The sequence below is a fragment of the Lathyrus oleraceus genome, chromosome 7 (assembly GCF_024323335.1).
Source record: "Lathyrus oleraceus cultivar Zhongwan6 chromosome 7, CAAS_Psat_ZW6_1.0, whole genome shotgun sequence".
NCBI classification, from domain to species: Eukaryota; Viridiplantae; Streptophyta; class Magnoliopsida; order Fabales; family Fabaceae; genus Lathyrus; species Lathyrus oleraceus.
In genome coordinates, this window is record NC_066585.1 from 375,588,100 (window position 1) to 375,611,424 (window position 23,325).

The window sequence follows — 23,325 nt, forward strand, 5'->3', positions numbered from 1 at the left end:
CCGACGATTCATCAAAGACTTCTCTAAGATAACTAAACCCTTAACCGGACTGTTGATGAAAGATGCTGAATTCATATTCGACGATAACTGTTTAAAAGCATTTCAAACTCTTAAACAAGCATTGATCTCCGCACCCATTATGCAGACACCAGACTGGAATGAACCATTCGAAATAATGTGCGATGCCAGTGATTATGCTGTAGGTGCTGTTTTAGGACAAAGAAAGGATAAAAAGCTTCACGTTATATATTACGCTAGCAGAACCCTGGATGAAGCACAGATGAATTATGCCACAACCGAGAAAGAACTCCTAGCAGTGGTATTTGCGCTAGATAAATTTCGTTCTTACCTGGTAGGAGCCAAAATAATAGTTTACACTGATCACGCTGCTATCAGGTACCTCTTAACAAAAAAGGATGCTAAACCTAGACTCCTAAGATGGATCTTGTTACTACAAGAATTCGACTTAGAAATCAAGGACAAGAAAGGAACTGAAAACGTAGTAGCAGACCACCTCTCTAGACTTGAGAACCTTGAACCGGAAAGAACATCCATTAATGATGATTTCTCGTATGATAAACTCATAGCTACTTTGGAAGAGAACAACTCCGACATGCAAGTAGAAACCACCTTAGCTATATCTGTCACACCATGGTACGCTGATCTAGTCAATTATTTAGCTGCCGGAATAGTTCCACCTACTTTATCTTACCAGCAGAAGAAACGATTCTTCCACGACATAAAACACTATTACTGGGATGATCCCTTACTTTTCAAAAGAGGCCCCGATAGTATTTTCCGTCGATGTATACCCGAAGAAGAGGTAGAAAATATAATCCAACACTGTCACTCTGCGCCTTATGGTGGACACACAAGTACATCCAAGACCTGCTCTAAAATCCTACAAGCTGGCTTTTATTGGCCAACTATATGGAAGGACGTACATGCGGCTATTAAGGAGTGTGACAGATGTCAACGCACGGGAAACATATCTAGACGTGACGAGATGCCACAAAAAGGTATTTTGGAAGTAGAGATTTTTGACGTGTGGGGGATAGACTTCATGGGACCTTTCCCATCCTCTTTCGGTAACAAATACATACTCGTGGCAGTTGACTACGTATCAAAATGGATCGAAGCTATAGCTTCTCCAACAAATGACACCCGAGTAGTAACTAGACTCTTTAAAAATATAATATTTCCGAGATTTGGCATCCCAAGAATAGTAGTCAGTGATGGTGGATCACACTTTATATCCAAGGTACTCGAAAAACTACTACTTAAATATGGAGTGAGACATAGGATAGCAACACCTTACCACCCTCAAACCAGTGGACAAGTGGAAGTATCTAACAGAGAAATCAAGCAAATACTAGAAAAAACGGTCGCCACTTCAAGGAAAGATTGGTCATTGAAATTACCAGAAGCTTTGTGGGCATACCGAACTGCTTATAAAACTCCCATAGGGACGACCCCATTTAAGCTCATTTATGGAAAATCCTGTCACCTCCCGGTAGAATTAGAACATAAAGCCTATTGGGCTATTAGAAATTTAAATTTGAATTATAAAGCCGCCGGTGAAAAGAGAATCCTTGACATAAACGAATTAGAGGAACTCAGAAGAGACGCCTATGAAAATGCCAAAATCTATAAAGAAAGAACAAAACAATGGCATGACAAGCGTATATCAAGGAAAATCTTCAAGCAAGGCGACGCAGTACTTTTATTTAACTCTAGACTAAAGTTATTCCCGGGAAAACTACGATCCAGATGGTCGGGACCTTTTCATATCACTAAAATCTTTCCCAGTGGAGCGGTAGAAATAAAAGGACAATCTACAGAACCGTTCACCGTAAACGGGCAACGTCTGAAACATTATCACTATGCGGAAACCAACGAGGATTCGCAAATTCTACACTTAGACGAAACGCCCCCAGGACTCATAGACTATATTTAACAGTTTCTTTGTCGAGCTTGCGACATTTAAACAAAGCGCTTAGTGGGAGACAACCCACAAATTAATTTGTTATTTTATTATTCTATTATTATTATCATTTCCCTATTTTTCTCTTAATTATTCTTTTAATTTCTATTTAGTATTCATTATTGATTTATTAAAAAAAAAATAAAAAAAAAATAAAAATATATATATATATATATATATATATATATATATATATATAATAATTCTTTTCTTCTTTCGGCATTTGGCCAAATCCTGACTTAAACTCATGTTTCTTTTCTCTAGCTAACACTAACCAGATGGGACATTTTGATCGTATGGGTATCAAGTTCAGAGGAATGGCTCAGAAACAAAAGTTTGAAGAACTAGCCGCTAGAGAGATGCTACCTAGTTTATATGCTGATGATTGGGCTATGACTGCCCTTGGACTGAGACAGAGTGTCCTGTTTTTGCTGAATCAGATAGGATGGGAGACCTCCCCTATCCTGAGACATTTCACCACCTACCGGAGACTCACACTAGAATTCCTTAGTTCATTAATCTATCTACCCAGCCATGGAAAAGGAATTAGCAGAGGTTTTATCCAGTTCAGAATGTTCAATATGGAGTACCAATTTAATATTAGAGACTTCACCAACCTTTTGGGTTTTCCTACCTCCTTTGATACATTCACTGTAAGCCAGGAAGAACTTTTTGAATATAGAGAGCTTGAACACTTTTGGGGTAAGCTGACTGGAAATGATGAGCCCGAAGAACATGAGTTTCTCTCTGGAAACATACATAACCCGGCTTTTCGCTATTTCCATAAGATCCTGACCCACACTTTATTTGGGAAGAAGCCAAATAGTACTTCAGTTTCACGTGATGAACTCTTCATCATATTTTGTGCTTCCCAGAACCGTCCAGTAAACGGTGCTACTTTTATGTTAGCTAATTTGGACCACCTTATCCAGGATGAGCGAGCACCCATTAGAATAGGCGGTTTGATCACTATGATAGGTAATGCTATTGGATTACGTCAGCCTATGCTTGACCTTAGCCCTTTTTGTGGCATTACTACTATGAGTATACCCTTCCTCTTCAACACTATGTTTATAGCAAACATAGGGTCTGATGAGTTCGAGCTTATTATTGATAACCAGGTTCTCTGCCTATTCACCATGCCCGATCCTAGAACTAGTGTTCATAACCAAAGGAACTGGCTCTATAACCTGAATGAAACCCCAACTCCTGCTGGATCCACTGAATCCATCCAGGACTATGAGATTTGTGATGACTATGAGCACTATGTTGACCATATCTCTCAAGCTGAATCTGACCCTCAGACACCTTCCGGCTACTATGATATTGATCCTCCTCCTTAGCCTGCCCTGACCGAAGAATCAGCCATGCCTGATCTCCGACATCATATGCCAGGAACAGATATTAAAACCGTCATTGAAGCTTTGATGTCAGAACAAGACGCCCTCAGGGAAGATTTCCACAACTTGAGGCATGAAGTCCTAGAATACATGAGCAGCACGGCAAGTCAGTTACGTATGTTACGGCATCGTGTTAACTCTTTTGCTCCTCCGGCCAGAGATCCGAAGATAGATGGAATTTAGTTATTTCTTTCTAAGTTATTTAGTTTTAGGCTAGATTTTTCACTAATGTTATTTGAATTCATGTTCGCATTTATTTTCCTTTCATTTCATTGTTTTCCCTTCCTGTATTACATTATGTTAATTTTATTAAAGCTATTTATTTATTTAATTTATGCAATGGCTATGTTCTCTACTGTTCTACTGTTACTCATAATGAATTATTATTATGAGAAATAGAATAGCATGCAACACAAATTAATTAGCTAAATTAAATAGAACAATCTAAAAACCAAATAAAACAAAATAATCAAAATAAATTCATCTCCAGATTAATTATGTGAAGCGCTGCTGAATGCCCTGCCAAAAAGAAATGTGTGACGAGCGTCACACACTCCATGACGAACGGCACGCATAACTCCTGTTACGAACGTCACACCCTTGTGACGAGCGTAACGCCCCTCAGACATGTGAACGTTAGGGAGCCGTTGGAGACGAACGTTACACCCCTTACCTTTTTACATTCCCCATTCACTTTTCATTTAACCACACTTAATTACTCTTCAACCACTTTTTCTTTCTATCTTCCAACCCTTCTCCTATAAATACCTACCAAAACTTCCTTCATTCACCACAAAACAATTCTCTCATATCAAATACATTTCTTTTTCTTTCCAAATCATCCCTTCAAAAATTCATCACAATGGCGGGAAATCAAAATTTCGGAAATATCATCTTCCGATCCGGAGATGACAACTACCAGCAAGAGCAATTCGAACGTTTCCAACAGCGAGGCGTCGCTTCCACCAGGTACCCCGATTTAACTTGTTTACAACAATTAGGATTACTCCAAGGTATCGAATGGATGCTCCGCCTAGCCGACCTAACCTTCCTTTGCACTCATTATCAACCCACCTACCCATCCCTAACCTTAGAATTCTTAAGTTCATACGACTACACCACTCCCGCCGGTGAAGACGAATTTTTAACCAGTACCGCAACCTTCCGCATGTTCAACACCGAGTACTCCTTAACCCAAAACCAATTGAGTACCATGTTACAATTTCCCATAGAAGGTCAGGTACACCCCAGAATCCCTCCAAACTCAAACTGGAACACAGTTGGCGTTTTTGGCCTTTTTAAGAAAATTACCGGTATAGATACCTACAACTGGGAAGAACTCCTTCTCTCCCATATACATAACCCCACTATCCGGTACTTCATCCGCATCTTGCAAAACACAATTTTTGGAAGACCAAACAACAGCAAGGTCAACTCAAAGGAGCTATTTTTCCTCCAATGCGTCTTCGAACCGGATACTCAGGTAAACGCCGCCTCTTTTCTCTTTCATCATATCCGCACCTTATGTGCTAGAGGCCGGCAACCCTTTATAATTGGTGGATTAATAACATCCATAGCACTTGGCCTGAACCTAGGGGATAAACTCCAAACTTTAGAATCCCTACCTCCCCTGTCTATGGATATCAGCTATTGCCGCTCCAGCCGCCTGATTAAAAACAGAGTAGGCGGAGGATATTATCTTATGGTGAACAACCAGGCTGTCCCAAGCATTGTTCTACCAAATATCGCCCTAACTGATGTCACAAACCCCGACCGCCACCTCTATGATCTAAACGCTCCTGAAACCACCGAGCCTTTACAAACAAACCCACAAACAGATGAGTTTGAAGAAATGGAACAAGGTGATCATCCTCCTACACAACATTCAGCCCCGCTCAACCCTTCCGGTAATGCAACTGGCCCATCCTCCCAACGTCGTCGACGAAGAAGGCCTGCAACCAACGACGACATTATGGATGCTATCGATGGAATGCAGGCACAGAATGTCGAGATGCTGCAGATGATGCATCAAATGCAACAGCAACAAGACGCTAGGAATGCCATAACCGACCAGCGGTTTACTGAGTTGTTTAGCAGGTTCGACAACTTAGACATACGTCAAAGATCACCAGGTCCAAGAACCAGAGGCGGAAGGCAGCCTTAGTTGTTATTTTCTTTGCATTTCCATTATGTATTTCTTTCCCTTAAAACATTGAGGACAATGTTTAGTTTAAGTATGGGGGGGAAACAATATTCTTCCTATTTCCATTTTTCAAGTATGTTACCTTCCCTTTCATTGTTATTTCCCTTTCTTACTATCTAAAACAAAAAAACACAAAAAAAAAAAAAAAAAAAAAGTCCGAGTGTGAAATATTTCTATTATCTATTCCCTCAATTTTCTTGAGCCATAACAAAAAAAAAAAAAAAATTTTAACACACCCAATAAGAATAAAGGTTGCTTACTTTATAAAACTTGAGTGAAATCAAAACAAAATCATTACCATAACAACGCTCTGAGAACCTCAATATGTTAGATCAGGATAAGTACCTATTATACCGATTCCTTGAACTTTTAGTTCTATGGCAACCCCAAGTAGTTTATACAGAAGTCAGCACCATCTTAATAGCAAACTACGTGGAGAGCCGATGAATATAAGTGAATGATCCCCAAAGTAACCTAAAATATATAAATATATCAAGAAATGCACTAATTAAATTAGGTGATCCTTACCAGATCATTTAATCTAAAGGTTGCAGATCATGCAAAAGCACAATACGAAAGATCCATTATGAGTTGGTTCAGTAGGAATCTGGTACTGAACTTGGTAGGGCGGACTACGGTTCGATCCCCCGCAATTTGCAATGGACTGAATAATGAAGTTATCCGACTTATGTACCAGAACTTCTAGCTAAAAGCGGATCATAATCACTAACCGGTTACTCCACTATGTGCGCGAAAAGATAAAGGGCTTAATGTGATTTCGCTAGAATGAAAACGGGTAAAATAAGACCAAAGGAACCAGGATAGCTATCATAGGGTACGTGAACTGATTTGCATAAGGTAGGGTTATCTAAGTTGTAACGGTAGTTGTTGATGTCAAGATTAAACTCAAGTCCTCCTAAACAAAAATCCATTTGCAACCTAGTACGAATTGATGTGTGCTTTGAAATTTCATCTGGCTAAAACTTTTAACAAGCTCTATACTGAATTTTGCTTGAGGACAAGCAAAGATTTAAGTATGGGGGAGTTTGATAACACGAAATTATATCACATTTTAAGACTTAATTCAATTAGATTATATTATCATTTACTTTAGTTTATCTCATTTTATCAGATATTATGCAGTATTTCCTTGCTATTTATGTCAGGTATCCATTTTGAAGCAAAAGTGAAAAAGGGAAGAAAAGGAGGTGTAAAAAGGAATAAAAAGGAAACAAATAACAAAGACCAAGCCCAGCCCAAAGAAAGTGCACGTTGTGCCTGTGACGGGCGTCACAAAGGTTGTGACGAGCGTCACACTAAGTACCCTCTCGTGACGAGCGTCACACATGGTGTGACGGACGTCACACCGTTCCCCTATATTTTTGGCGCTAGGAACTCAACTGACCACGTTGAAAGCTATTTCCACGCACGCTTAACCCTCGGAACGAAAAGACCACGCACACGGAAACCCTTGGAAAGCAGTTACACCAGCAGCTGTATAAATAGCAGCTAATTGGGAAGTTTCAAGATCCCCGGTTTTTCCACGCTCATATTGCCGAAGCTCTGCCAATTTTCTTTTCACGCTTTCGCTTATTTTTTTTTCTTTTTCAGCACTTAACATTGTTTATTTTATTTTATTTCTTTTGCAAGCTTTACATTCTTTTTCCCTTGCAAATTTACCTTTCCCGTTTTAGCTTTTAGATATTTTTCGCATAATAGTTTCTACACCGGAAACTATTGTGCAACTTTATACTGGATTTAACCTTACGTTATATTCCAGTTTTATTTCCTTGATTTAATTTACTGTTTAATTGAAGAATCCAAGAACAAATCCTACCGGCTTGTGGTGGAGTGTTCAAGACTATTGTATTACGCATTCAGGTTCTTTAATCATTATTTAATATTTTGTTTTATTATTTATCTATATTATCTGCCTGGAATGAGTCTGTTTATGCATGATATAAATTCTTATTTATTTAGCATGTCTGGCTAATTTGCCTAGGTATCGGTATGTAAAGTAAGCAGAATAAGGGATCAAGACTGAGTCGGTCTATCTAAACTTAAAATCAAAATCAATCTTTTTACGGTCTCAACTTACAGGTTTAATAACAAGATTTTTTTACAAAAGTAAAAGACATAAAGAAGTTAAAATCAATAGAGCGAGAGTTTGAGATTTTAACTGGACAGTGTAATTTAGGCATTAATTCTAGATCAGGGCGAGAGCAAGTTTTAGAGTAAATTAAATTCTGACCTTTTCCAAAAAGTATTTTTAAAGATTGAATGTGAGGACGAGAGTTAAGCATTTGGATTTAATTATATAACCTAAGTCAACAGAGCGAGAGTTTGAGATAAGGGTGTTTAAAACGGTCAGTATTTTCTTAAAAAGAGTTTCTGCAACTTTATTGCTTTCAAAATATGGTTTTTGACTTAATTATAAGTGACAGCAACATTAATATAAAATCATGGTTTATTCAACAGAGCGAGAGTTTGAGATAGAACCTTTAACCAATAAAGTTAACCGAAACGATTCATTTTAAAACCAAGAAACCGACAAAGACTTGATTCCCTAGTTTTGACGAACTACATACCGATATCCGTTTTATTAATATTTAATCTAGATATTAGTTTAGCTCTTAGTTTTTCCCCAAACAATCAAACATTTTCACCTTAGATTTACGTAGTAACCTTAGATAACGGTATATCGATTCATAAGTCCCTGTGGGATCGATATCTTTTAAAACTACGCGATAGAACTGTGCACTTGCAGTTTGTATCCCATTCTCGACTCACCCAGTCGAGCGATCATTTCCCTTGATCTTACCTTTCTAAAAAGTCCAAGATCACCTCATTTGGGCAACGATTGAGGGACTTGCACATGGTTCCTTTCATAGGTTTGTTTTGGTAAAATTTGAATTCAAATAACCATTTCCTATTGCATGCTTACATGTTATGGTTTCAGTACTCAATGTGCACGAATCAGAGTTGGATTGCATCATTCCTTAGGCCCAAATCATTGCCCATGCATCCATGCACTAAAGTTTCTAAAATTGGCAAATTTTTAAAGTGTGTGAAAAGCAATTTGATGCACTATAAATATAAGGCCATTGTGATCAGAAAGAGCATCCCTGCTTACCCAAGCTTTGAACTATTGCCTCCCTAACCTCCATTAAAGGATAAACTTGAAGATTTCACTTGAAATCGAGTTTCAAATCTCCTTCTGTTTTGGGATTGAAACTCCAAGAATCCAAGCCCTTCTTTGATCTAATTCACTTCCCACAAGCTTCTGGAGTCAAGCCAAGGCCAATTAGAAACAAGATCAAGCCAGATTCAAGCTATTTGAAGGTGATTTTTCCAAAAGTTTCTCTCTTATATTCTCTCTCAATTCTTCACCATTCTCTTTGATTTTTGGTTGGCTGAAGTCCTACCAATATAGGCAACAAAATTGAGTTGCTTTGAGGTCAAATCAAAGCAACTCAGATCATGAACCTCAAATTTCAAATCCATGTATCTTTCAATATACTTGGAATTGGAAGAAATGGAGGTCAGATTCGTGCTCCTGAGCATTTTTCCTTCAAAAACATGTACTCATTTTTCATTTTCCGTTTGGTTCATGGTGGACCAGTTCAGTGAGGTCCACTGGAGAAGATGACCGGAGCTAGAGCTCCGATGGTGTGTTGGCTTTGCCCAGACCATCTGATCTTGGTTCCATATTTTAATCAGGACCCTTGCTTTTGCATACCACACGTGTACACGCGTTGACTGAGGTGTTGGACGGAAGCGCGCACTTGGCCATCAGATCTGCCACCTCAATTAATAAGGGAGATTTGATGGCCCTTGCTTTTTTGTATTTTCGGAATTTCCATTTAATCCACCTATTTTATTTAATTCATAGAAATTTCATTTTTAATCCCAAAAATATGGGACTTTCACCAAAAATCTTTAAATATTTTTCTCTTCCATATTCTGAATTAAAATTATTTTTTGGATTAATTTTGATATTTTTATGAATTAAATGTTTTTGTGCATATTTTTAATTGTTTAAAAATACTTCTGACTTTTCAAAAATAGTGAATTTTTTTATCTAAGGTCCTTTGACCTTGTTTGACTTAGGATAAATCTCTTGGCCATTTATTTGGTGTTTTGAAGGGATTTTAGTTCATTTTTTTAAATTGATTAAATGTTTAAAAATATTGTTGAGCCATTTTTATGGTCTTGTGAGGTTTGACTTTCTGTTTGGGCCTTCATCAAGGTTGATTTGACTTTTGTTGGATCAAAACCATTGGATTTAGGGGATTGATGAAATGTACTTTTCATCTCCCAAAATGAGTGGATGGTTTTAATTTGATGAATTTCCTCTCATGATTAATTTGTGTTTCTATCTTCTCCTCCCTCTTCATCTTCATCCCTATTCTTCCCCATTCCCTCATTTGACCAATGAAATATCTAATGTCTAAAGGCTAATTGATTCATCAATGATCTTGTGTCAGATGAATGATAACACTGAAACACACTGCGTATTTGACTCGGATTGCACATGCTTATTAGGTGTTTATTGTCATTTTCTTGTGTTATGTTTTCCTTTTGTCCTATTTTCAGATATTTTTCCCTACAAGAGCCTTTTGTGAAGAAATGAAGCCAAACGAGGAAGAAATCAAAGTTTTTGTGGAAATTTGTTCACATGGCGTCCAACATGGTGGCCGCCAAGGATGGTGCCATGACGTGTAAGATGTCAACCGGTGGTAACTACCACATTTCCCATGATCTTTCCATGTTGTACACACGGTGGGCGCCTTAGTGGGGATGGCGGGTGCCACCTTTGTTGGCACAACCCCACTTAGGGAAGTTGGAGGATAGTTTTGTCTTTTGGCTAGCTTTTTAGAACTTCTATAAGTAGGCATTTTCACTTCACGAAAATGGCATCCGACTTAGTTCACAACACTAAGCCTAAAGTTCACCATTGTAAAAGAGATAATTCACCACATGGGGGTTATCGAACTTGAGTTGTAGTTAGGTTAGAGCACTGTACAAACAATATTGCCGCCATTTTACTTTCCAGTCAAGTTTTCTTTTCAAGTGTACCAGATTAAAGTCTCCAATTTGGAGCAGGTTTCTTATTCAAGTTATTCACATTTACGTTTTATTTATCTTGCATGCTTTACTTTATTTGTTTTCCTGAATCGCTTTTACATACTCGCTTATTTAACTTGCACATTTTATTTACTCGCCCCTTTTAAACATGATTAATTCTGCTATGTTGTTTTGTATTTCCATGTCTGGCTAAAATCTTTGAAGGTTATGATGTAAGGATCATCGTTAAGATGATACTCCATTATTTGTATCTATAGAAATGCTTTAGAGGCTGTTTTGATTTTGACACAAGTTTTCAGTGCTTATTTTGTTCGGTAACTACGAAAGTAGAGCCGAAGTATAGTTGGGTAAGATCGAAAGTCGTCCATTTCTTAAAGATAAACTTGGTTAGTTTTAACTGGTCAAAAGTAGCGAAAGCACTTTTTCCGGTTAATTGGGAATTCTTAACATTATTAGAAAACGATTTTGAAACTGTTTTCGGACACGTTTGTAGGTTTAAAATACAGATCCTTGAGCGAAAGTCATGGATCCCTTTTAAGTTAAACTTTCCAAATCAAAATCACTTTTTAACTAAGTCTAGGATTTAATTTCTTAAAAATAGGTTTACTACTTTAACGCGACAAGAACCCTTCATCTGTGATAATGGAGGGCATTAATTAGAGAGTAAACTCGATTTTGAATACGTGGAAGCGATAGTTCCTGTTAAGTTGATTCTTCTCTAAGTAGAAAATATTTCCCCATAAGTAGATCTGTTTAGAAACAATTGGAGTATTTCCTAACTGACGTGAGTTACGTCTGAGCCTACATTGTATCTGAATTTATTTACTTCATTATTTACTTCATTATTTCCACTTTAGTGTACTTGAACCTACTTATTTGACTACCTTAGATAAGCACCGTAACAATAGAAATCGATAGATTGACAATTTGGTCTTTGTGGGAACGATAATCTTTTATATTACTTTGACGTGTTCCGTATACTTGCGGATAACATATTGCACAACCCATCAAGTTTTTGGCACCGTTGTCGGGGACCAATTGCATCAATTTTTCGTACCCTGTTGTTACACCGTCTAGAATAAGGCCCTATTAGCCGATAAATGTGAGAAACTCGCAGTACCGGAAGTTTAGAAGATCCAATAGCTGAACCGGAGCGATACGCTCGCGCACGTCGTTTGCTCCAAAGAATTAGGAGAGCAATGGCCGAAGATCATAACCGAAGACCACTTAAGGAATTTGCCCAACCTACTAACGAAGAACCTAGTTCTAGTATAGTAAACCCGGCTATTCCTGCTAACGATTTCAAATTAAAACCCTCTTTATTACAACTTGTACAACAAAATCAATACGTGGCTCTTGCTACAGAGAACCCAAATCAACATTTAAAAGTTTTTATCCAACTAGCTGATACATTCAAGACCAACGGTGCTTCACCTGAGGCAATTTGTCTAAGACTATTCCCATTTTCCCTCAGAGATAGAGCACGGTCTTGGTTAGATTCCCTTATGGATAACTCGATAACTACTTGGGAATACCTCAGGAGAATGTTCCTTGCAAGATATTTTCCCCCGAGTAAGACCGTTGTCCTTCAAAACCAAATAACCTGATTCACTCAAAATCAGGGTGAATCACTTTTTGAAGCTTGGAAAAGATATAAAGAACTACTAAGAGCTTGTCCACACCATGGCCTAGAACAATGGTTGATTATTCACACCTTCTATAATGGACTTCACTATAACACAAAGATGTCCATCGACGCTGCCGCCGGTGGTGCTCTGATGAACAAACCTTACCCCGACGCTTGCGCTCTCATCCAAGATATGGCACAAAACCATTACCAATGGGAGTCAGAATGAGCATCAGTGGAGAAAAGGGAGACCAAAGGAGGAATACATGAGGTCAATTGTGTGGACATGATGAAAGCTAAAATGGACGCTTTAGCCCTGAAGGTCGAACACATGTCTGCAAATCCTATAACCGCAGTAGCTGTAGATTGTGAAATCTGTGGAACTAAAGGACATCTTGCACCAAAACTCAATGTTTTAATTGAATCAAACTCAGACCAGGTCAATTATGCCCAAGGAAACCCGTTTTCAAACACTTGCAACCCGGGATGGAGGAATCATCCAAACTTCTCTTATAAAAACAATAACCCTATTCAAAACTCTACCCCTCAAAGACCACCAGGTTTTCAAGCTCAAAGACAAATCCAACTTATGCAAGCCGTTCCTCAAAACTAGTCATGAGTGAACCAAAGGCTTCTAAGAAAAATGTTATGTCTATAGATGAAGTAGAGGAAGTAGAGAGACAAAAAGACCAGAAAGTGAAGGATAAGGGAGAAGATAAAGATAAAGTTTATGTTCCACCCTCTCCTTATAAACCACCAATTCCATACCCACAAAGACTTAAACAGACAAAAATTGATAACCAATATAAAAAGTTTATAAAAGTGATCGAGAAACTCCACATAGAAGTCCCTTTCACCGAAGCCATCACCCAAATACCATCTTATGCTAAATTCCTTAAGGACATCTTGATCAACAAACGTAAGTTGGATGATCCCAAACCTTTAGAATGCAACTCCATTGCTGAGAATAAACTTGCTAAGAAGGAGAAAGATCCTGGGAGCTTTTCCATACCTTGTATTTTAGGGAATCATGTTATAGACAAAGCGTTCCTAAACTTGGGAGCAAGCGTAAGCCTGATGCCTTTAGCAGTTTGTAGAAGGCTAAACCTAGGAGAATCACAACTGACTAAGATGTCTCTTCAATTAGCCGATAGATCTGTAAAATACCCAGTAGGCATATTAGAAGACATTCCAGTTAGAATCAGATAACTTTATATCCCAACAGATTTCATGGTAATGGACATTAAAGAAGACGACGAAATCCTGATCCTCCTTGGTAGACCCTTCTTATCAACAGCGGGAGCCATAATAGATGTTAAAAGAGGAAAACTAACTTTCGAAGTGGGTGATGAAAAGATAGAATTTATACTTTCCAAATTCCTAATGGTACAAGTCATAGAAGACTCTTGTTATGTCATTGATATCATTGATGAATGCATAAGGGAGCTAGATCAAGAAAGACCTCCCGAGACAATGAAATATTCTTGACTTCCATGAGAGAAGATGACAGATTTAGACTGGAGCCTCACATGGATGGCAACCTTTATGAATGCTTAGCACTTACCCTGGACCATATGCCATGTCCTAAGAAACCATCTATAGAACTTAAGGAACTACCCAAGAATCTAAGATATGAGTTTTTAGATCAAGAACTAAATCGCCTAGTTTTAGTAAGCGCCACCTTGAATAGAGATGAAACAAACCAACTTTTAGATATCTTGCGAAAGTATCCCTCAGCTTTAGGATATAACATATATGATCTCAAAGGGATAAGCCCATCCGTGTGCATGCACCGGATCTTGCTGGAGGAAGACTCTAAACCTTCCAGAGAACATCAACAAAGGCTAAACCCTATAATGAGCGATGTGGTTAAGAAAGAAGTACTGAAACTACTAGAGGCTGGTATAATTTATCAAATTTCAGATAGTAAGTGGGTGAGCCCTGTACATGTGGTACCTAAAAAAAGAGGTGTCACAGTTGTGGAAAATGAGAAAGGCGAGCATGTAGCTAAACGTGTAGAAAACGGTTGGAGTATGTGCATCAACTACAGAAAACTAAATAAGGTAACTAGGAAATATCATTTCCCTCTCCCATTCATAGATCAAATGCTTGAGCGTCTAGCTAGACACTCTTACTTTTGCTATTTAGATGGATACTCGGGATTTTTCCAAATTCCCATTCACCCCGAAGATCAAGAGAAAACAACCTTTACATGCCCTTATGGAACATTTTCCTATAGACGAATGCCCTTCGGAATTTGCAATGCCCCAGCCACCTCCCAAAGCTGTATGATGTCAATCTTCGCAGACTTCCTCGATGAGATTATAGAAGTTTTTATGGATGATTTCTCAGTATGCGGATTTAGTTTTGAAGACTGTCTAGTTAACCTTGAGAAAATTCTAGAAAGATGCGTGGAAACATACCTTGTGCTAAACTGGGAAAAGTGTCACTTTATGGTTACCGAAGGAATAATATTAGGACACATAGTCTCTAAAAAGGGCATTGAGGTTGATAAATCCAAAATATATGTTATAGAAAATCTCAAACCATCTAACTAGCCTTCTAATGAAAGATGTCGAGTTTATTTTCGACGAAAAATGTATAGAAGCATTCAACCCTTTGAAATAAGCACTGATTTTCGCGCCTATTATGCAACCTCGAGATTGGAACCAACCCTTTGAAATCATGTGCAATGCTAGAGATTACGTTGTTGGTGCTGTTCTAGGACAAAGAAAGGACAAGAAATTACATGTAATTTACTATTCTAGTAGAACCCTGGATGCCGCCCAACTTAACTATGCAACAACCGAGAAATAAATCCTCGTTGTTGTTTTTGCTATTGATAAATTTCGATCTTATCTGATCGGAGCTAAAATTATAGTTTATACAGATCATGCAGCTATTCGATACCTAATAAGCAAGAAGGACCCTAAACCTAGTTTACTTCGATGGGTCCTTTTACTACAAGAGTTTGACCTGGATATTCGAGACAAGAAGGGCACGGAAAATGTAGTTGCTGACCACCTTTCTAGGCTTGAATATTTAAAACCAGACCTAGTGCCAATAAATGACGATTTTACCCATGATAGACTCATGGCAAAAATTGAAACCATTCAGAATGATAACTCTAATTTTCCAATGGATTGGAACATTTAAAGAACTTTAGCAGTGACCAACATACCTTGGTACGCTGACTTTGTTAATTACCTAACTGCTGATATCATACCCCCCGACCTTAACTACCAATAGAAGAAGAAATTCTTTAGTGATGTAAGGTATTTATATTGGGAAGAACCTCTCCTTTTCAAAAGAGGGACAAACAACATTTTCCGTCGCTGTGTCCCTGAAGAAGAGGTAGAAAACATAATAAAACATTATCACTCCGCACCTTATGGTGGACATGCAGGCACATCTAAAACATGCGCTAAAATTCTCCAAGCCGGCCTTTACTGGCCAACATTATGGCACGATGTTCATACTTACATTACCAGATGTGATCGGTGCCAACGCACAGGGAACGTCTCAAGGCGTGACGAAATAACATTAAGAAATATCCAAGAAGTAGAAATCTTCGATGTTTGGGGGATTGATTTTATGGGACCTTTTCCATCATCAATGGGAAATAAGTATATCTCAGTAGTTGTTGACTACGTGTCTAAATGGATTGAGGCTATAGCCTCACCTACAAATGACACTCGAGTAGTGATTAAATTATTCAAAAACAACATATTCCCTAGATTTGGAGTACCACACCTTGTTATAAGTGACGGTGGATCACATTTCATATCCAGAATTTTTGATAAACTTTTATATAAATATGGAGTTAAGCACTGAGTAGCAACACCATATCACCCGTAGACTAGTGGACAAGTGGAAGTGTCAAATAAGGAGATTAAACAAATCTTAGAGAAAACGGTTTCAACATCTAGAAAAGATTGGTCTCAGAAGCTTAAAGAAGCATTATGGGCCTATAGAATCGCTTATAAAACCCCTATAGGAACCACCCCATACCAATTAGTTTACAAAAAATCTTGTCACTTACGTTTTGAGCTAGAACACAAAGCCTATTGGACCATTAAAACCCTGAATTTGGATTACCTAGCAGCTGGTGAAAAACACATTCTAGACATTCATAAATTAGAGGAACTACGTCGTAGTGCTTATGAAAATGCCATAATATATAAAGAAAGAACCAAAGCGTGGCATGATAAGACAATTGTAAAAAAAAGATTTCAACATAGGCGATCCTGTTCTCCTTTTTAACTCCAGGTTGTGACTTTTTCCTGGTAAGCTGCACTTAAGATGTACTGGCCCTTACGAGGTCTCAAAGATCTTAAAGTCTGGAGCAGTTGAAATCAAGAACCACTCTTGCAATCCCTTCGTAGTAAATGGGCAAAGGTTGAAGCACTACCAAGGAGGTGACATCCTTACAAATTACTCTTGACAACTCTGATCGATCCACCTGTCCCTGTTTCTCAAATATAAATCTCTAATCGTCAAGCTAAAGATGTTAAACAAGCCCTGCGTGGGAGGCAACCCATGATTTTTCTCACTTTATTATTTTTGTGTTGTCTTTATTCGATGTTTTATTTATGTATTTAACTGAACTAACATTAGTAATATTTATGTTTCAGGTTTCAGGTCTCATTACTCTCTGCAACATTATGGAATCCCAGCAAACCCTCCTCTCTAACCAGCAGCGTCGACAAGCGCAATTTCAGAGTCACCTTACCCTGATGGAGGCCACTCAAGGCTTTGTACTGGGTAACATTCTACAGCTGTGGGAATCTGATGCCTTATTATCGGCTAGATTTGATCGCTTATAGGTTTCAAGAGAGGAGCGTCGTCGCAACAAGAGTCATCATCACAGGCATTCAGAGCCAGGAGACGAAGGTACCACTGGTCAGCAGTAGTGCCATCCAGGTTACTCCTTTCCTCATCTTATATCGAAACATTGGGGACAATATTTGGTTTAAGTGTGTGGGAGGAGATTTCTATGCCTTCTTTTTCTTTTAATTTTTTGCATTTTTTGTTTTTTTAGTTTATTTTAATTTGTGTTTGAATAAATTGCATGTGCTAGACGAGTCTTCTATGTAGTGTAACCCTACTTCCCCATTATTGAGCCCTACAAAAAAAAATTGACAAAGAAAACAACTTTTATTTTGAAAATTTTAGGCTTTTGTAACACCTCAAAATTTGCCCTCCTCTCTTGGGACTAGCATAATATATTTGCATATCATTTTAGGTCATTAGGCATTGCATGATGCATATCATGTGGTTACATTGTGCAAATCATCCTCCTAAGTCTTGGTCAGAAGATAAGAAGTGGAGATGCAGGCCTAGGGTTTTATTGATTGATCATTAGCCATCTGAGGATGTGGTGATACAAATTAGGGTTTGTGATTCTCAAGGAGATTTGTCTTCATCTTGGTGGAAATGATACATCATCATCCTCATGGTTTTGGTATCATCCAAGAGATTCAGAAGATTGATCATATACCTTGGGATTAGGGTTTTGACCACTGGTCAACCCTAATCAGTTGCATTGGGCCAATCAAGGCATGGCAAGGAGATGGGGTCTATAATGGATATGGGGATCATTTCATGATTTTATTGAGCTTATGGAGGCTAGGGTTTCACCATTGAGCCATTTCATCAGAGAATTGGGGCTCAGCTTGATCAGTGCATTGCCAAATTCATCTATCAGTTGAAAAGTCAACTGTGGTCAACTGTGCTTGATTTTATGGATTTCGAGGTAGGAGAGAGTTGGATACACTTCATTCATGTTGAAACAAGTTTCATTTGACATGTCAAAGCTCAAGAATGAAGAAAATAAAGTCAGGACAAAAATTGCCAAAAATAGAAAGTGACTTGTAATGGAAGTTTCCAAAAATGGAAAGTTTTTCACTACAAAATTACATGTCCAAAAAAGCTTCAAATGAAAATTTGTCCAACATGAAAGTTGTAGATCTTGGTCTCACCTTTTCAAAAAGTCCAAGAACTTGAAATTCCCATGTATGGTTGACAAGTTATGGTCCATTCATTTTCCAAAAATGCCTATAATCAAAGTGGCATAACTTTCACATGGAATGTCCAAAATGGTTGATCTTTTTATGAGCAAACTCCATTTCACATGTACTTTCATGGTGCATAATCAAAATTCATCAAAAATGGTCAATGCAAAAGGTCAATTTTCAAGTGCAACAATTAAAATCCAAGGGCAAAATGGTCCAATTTGAGAAATACATGGAATTTTGGAATGGGACTTTTTGCAACACTCTCCAAATGCCAATTGAAACTTGTTCCAACTGTCATGAGCTGTCATGGTGCAATATTTGGCAAGGGCATTTTTGGAACTTTCACTTAAAGTGCAATTATGCTAATTCTTCCAAATTTTGCTAATGGAGATTAGTACATTGGATTAAGGCATTGGTATAAAGCTCTAATTGTAACAGAATGCTAATCACAATTTCATATTCCAAGAAATCTAACTGATTTTCCCTCCATTTTCTCTCAAATTTCATCAAGCAATTTTTGATCCAAACTCCATCAAATCTCAATCAATTTGCACGGTTCTTTGTGGATTCATCTTCTACAAGCTTCAATCTCCATCTGTTTCATCAAGCCATTGCCAAACACTCCAAGAATCACAATTGTTCATACCTTGCTCATCAATGGTGATTTGATTATTCTCACATCTGGATCGTGCTGGAGCTAAACTAGCTGTTCTATTCAACTTCCTCAACCTTCATCATCATCTGTTTTGGATAATTGGAGCAAAACACATCAAGATCCATTGCCGTCTTCAACCTAAGGTTAATTTTCGAATCTCACCATTTCTTGAATTGTCATATGCGCATTGTAGTGCGTTCATTGTAGATTAACGTGATATGTTTGGTTTGTGAATTGGTTGACTGTGGAGAGAGTAATCGCGACTTGAATGTTTGATGTCATAACTTGTTTCACTCGATCCCGTGGCTGTGTTAGGAATTAGGTTGAATGAGTTACGTATCCATGTTCCTTGTGGAAAGACGGTTCCATTGATTATGCATTTGTTGATTTTGATGAAGTTTCGTTGTTCATGATTTTTTTGCATTTTTTGGAAATTTCTTGGTGAAGAACGATGAACCATGTGTGTTTGATCCATTTTTCTGGATTTCATTTCAAATTACATGTTTACCGCCAGGTTTAGCCAGTAGAAGCGCGCCATGCATTGTAATTGGAACGACGTCGTTTTGGCCAGTGGCATTAGTATTACAAAAATGCCACTGGCGCATTAAATTAATTATTATCTTAATTTGCTTTTTCATTTTTATTTTCATTTGTTACATGAACTTAGGAAATTCATAGAGACTTCAAAGCTCATCCAAATTGAGTGAGACTTTTTGCGTTATTTTCATGACGATGTGTAGAATTTAATGATAATTTTTGTGAATTTTTTGCATGTGTGGAAAAATAATTGGCCTAGGGTTTGTTTCAATGTGCTCACTTTGTATACATCATGCCAAATCCTTCATGAAATGATGATACCTTTAAAGAAATGGATGAAAATTTTTGTGCTTGTTCTGGACATCTTGATGGTGATTTTCATGTAGAGTTTGTGATTTTTGGATACTTGGTTCATTAGATATGATTTTTTGATTAGAGGTGTGACAATTTGTGTCACACCAAGCTAGGTCAACTTCATGATTTTATTTGCCTGGCTTAGATATGTTTGATTGAGCTAATTTTTTGCATGAATGATCATTGATATATCAAGATAACATGTGAATTTTGCTGGATTTATTGGTTGCATTTTCTAATTGATTGATAATTTTATTCTCTGTGTGCTCATTTTGTGAGTTAGTGTGACACATGTTGGCATTTTGCTTGTGAAATTCGCATATTGTATTGGATGAAGATGAAATTTGGTATGAGCATTGTAGGCACATTATAGGACATTGTGGTTTTGATCCCATTCATTTCTTAATTGTTTTCACTGTTTTATGATTTATGGAATTTGATGCTTGTGTTGATGCCTTGAATTGGCTTGTATAAATGTGTTTGGACTTTTTGATTTTCATTGACCTACTTTCTTTTGTCCAATTGAGCTGAAAATTGACATGCTATACATTGAATGTGTCCTGTTTAGGTGTGAATTTTTGTGGAATTAATTGAATTGTTTTGGTATGCTTTTGATTGAGATAGTTCTGTTTGGTCATTTGAAGTTGCAAATTACATGTTGGATGCTATTTTGTGCATAAAATGATAATGGTGATTGATATGAGCATGGGACCAATTGCATTTGTTTCTAATTTGTTTGAATGTGATTTTGGATAAATTTCACTTGCTGTTTAGGATTTTTTATCTCCTTTGGACCCTAGGCTTGGCCTAGTGGTCTAGTTTCTCACATTTGGCTTGGATTTTCAGGATTAAAAGTGCAAAAGGCTTAAGGAGAAAAATTCAAGTTGTAAATTGAGATTGTTTGATGTTGTAAACTAACATTGGCTTTGTGTTGTAGGTTTGATGCTTGAGCTTGAGCTTATGGCTTGCACTTATGTGCATTAACTTGTGTTGTCTGTATAGATTGACTTTTGCTGTTTATTGTTGGTTTGTCTGAGTACTGATGATACTTGATTCATTTCAGGTGCATTTAGTCGCTTACAGTTCTTTAAGAACTTGTTTGCTGTTGCTTGGTTTTTTAACCAGTTGAGGTAGAATCTCTATACTTAATGTAGTCTGGAAGACCTGGCCTGTTACCTGGCCAGGCAACTGTCTGAAGTCCTCCTTAAGAGGCGATGTTTGTGATTGTTTACTTTTGTGCCAAGCAGGTAAAGACCTCTATGAGGCAATTGGCGGAACCCAAGGGATATGCAATCTATCCCCCGCTATTCTGTTGAGTTGTCCCTCTGCTCGCACCACTGTGTTGACGCATTGGGACACAAACCCAAGATCTTGTACTTTGTACAGTTGTGTCAGAGTCTTGAGGGTAGAAGGGTCCCTCCATTCTGAACCCACGCTCCTTTGTCTGAAGCTCTCCCTGGACAGGGATAAGAGCTGTGAAGTCTAATCTTCACTCACCTTTCATCTGCTTCACCTTGACTCTCAATGTCAGGGTTAAGAGCGAACACTACCTTGTACAGTTGACTTGCCTCGGCGGTCCACCCTTGTTTGAGCCTCACTTGACTGGATATAGTGTGTGCTATGTGAAATGTTTGTTTTATTGTGATTGATGCTTGCATGCTTGCTTTCTTCCTGGATAGGATTAGCTTGCTGTTGTGCAAGTAGGTAGAAACCACAACATAGGGCAATGATGCATGATAACACTAGGCTCGAGTACAGCTCCCTGGTAGTGTGTCTCCCCTTGGTTTCTGGCTAGAATTTCTTTCCCTTTCGGGGGAACTACATCGCCCTGATCCTCGTTCCAGACGAGGTATGTAGGCAGGAGACCGTGCGAGGTCTCTCCGGGCACTTTTTTTTCTTTTTGTGTGTGTTTGTCTGACAATTGCTAGGCTCGAGTTCCCGACTCCTTAGCAACTTGTTGTTTGTTTGTTCTTGTTGTGTGCTTGGAAGCCGGTGTAAGTCCATCAAGTGGCATCTGGGTTCCAGTGTGTGTCTGTTTTGGTTCGGATGCTGATGTAAGCCCAGTGATTGGCATTCAGGCTCCACGTTTGCCTGTTTGTGTGTTTGTGTTGTTTGGCGTGCGTGAGCCGAACTACAGTAGCTCTGATTCTCGTTCCAGACGAGATATGTAGGCATAGGATGTGATGTCCTAGCGAGCCCTCTTCCTCTTAACCCCACCTGCGTTCCTTGTGTGTGTGTGATGTTTTAGCAACCTTTTCTTTTCTTTTAGAACGTGGATCCCGTCGAGTACGACGGACGTGAGGGGTGCTAATACCTTCCCCTTGCGTAACCGACTCCCTTACCCTTTCTCTTTGGTCGCGAGACCATGCTTTTTCCAGGTTTCTCTGAGCGTTTCCTTTCCCTATTTTGGGATAAATAACGCACAGTGGCGGCTCTGTGTTGTTTTTGTTTTAGCCCGCCGGTTGTTTTTTCGCGGATGCGACAGCTGGCGACTCTGCTGGGGAGCTCGTTGATGTTGACCTGTGCTGGTCCATCTTCCCTAAGCGAGTCTCTCCTAGCGTTCTAGGATAGGGTTTAGGTTGCTTGTGCCGCTTTATTTATTGCATTTATTATTCTGTTGTGTATATATTTGCATAAATATTTGCATGCATCATACTATCATGTTGCCGTCCTCTGTGCAGGTGGTTCCTCTGTTTTGGGGTGGGTGTTCTGAGTGGGGCTAAAACCCAGGCCCGAGTATACACCTAGGATTAGCGTGGTCTCACGTCGCTCACATGCCGGTTGGGCACATTGTTGCGACGTGACATACCACAAGCCGGACGAGGTTCATCTGAGAAGTGCTCTTCCAGTGGGGTTTTCCACTTTGGTTGGGTTATCTCTTTTGAACTATTGACTCTGGTGACCGATCATTTCCCGGATATTTGGTTTAGACGATCTTAAGGGAGCTACAATGGCACACCCGAAAGGGCAAACCCATTGAGTATCTTTGCCCGATTGTCGAGACTATTATCCGCCTTAGGGTGACCTGTTTAGAATTTACCTGTGAAGGGAGGGTGATTCTTTCAGATGCATGTTCAGATGGTGACTTGGTTGGTGACTTTTGGTTCTGTTGATCAGGGTCCTATTTATGAGTCGGATTTATGGTCATTTATTGCCGAGACGTCGGAGTGTTGTCCGTGTTATTTATCAGTGGGGATCCGTTTATTTCAGGATTCCCCGGGCCGATTCAGAGGATTATGGTTATCTGATCAGAGATTGTTGGGTGTTGATGATGATGATGATGATGACGTATCTGTCTTCCGTTTATTTCGGAACCCTTGAGTTGGATTTGTGGTTACATGTTCCCTCAGATGGTTGTGATCAGTTCAGAGATCAGAGGCTTCTGTACAGTTGATGATCAGATGACTTGGAGGATGGCCCATTGCATTCATTCATCTGCATCATTCTCATTTTGCATTCA

The 23,325-nt window shown here is 38.6% G+C and overlaps 1 protein-coding gene and 1 non-coding gene across 2 annotated transcripts; one reads left to right on the forward strand and one right to left on the reverse strand.

Moving 5' to 3' along the window:
• Nucleotides 1–12,258: 12,258 nt before the first annotated feature.
• Nucleotides 12,259–12,365, reverse strand: LOC127109459 (small nucleolar RNA R71). Its single transcript, XR_007796741.1, has one exon. It is a non-coding gene; the product is annotated as a small nucleolar RNA R71 (small nucleolar RNA).
• Nucleotides 12,366–12,917: 552 nt separating this feature from the next.
• On the forward strand, nt 12,918–13,511 carry LOC127103901 (uncharacterized). The gene has a single exon (XM_051041139.1). It carries the CDS (start codon nt 12,918–12,920, stop codon nt 13,509–13,511), a length of 594 nt encoding a protein of 197 aa, XP_050897096.1.
• Nucleotides 13,512–23,325: the final 9,814 nt, after the last annotated feature.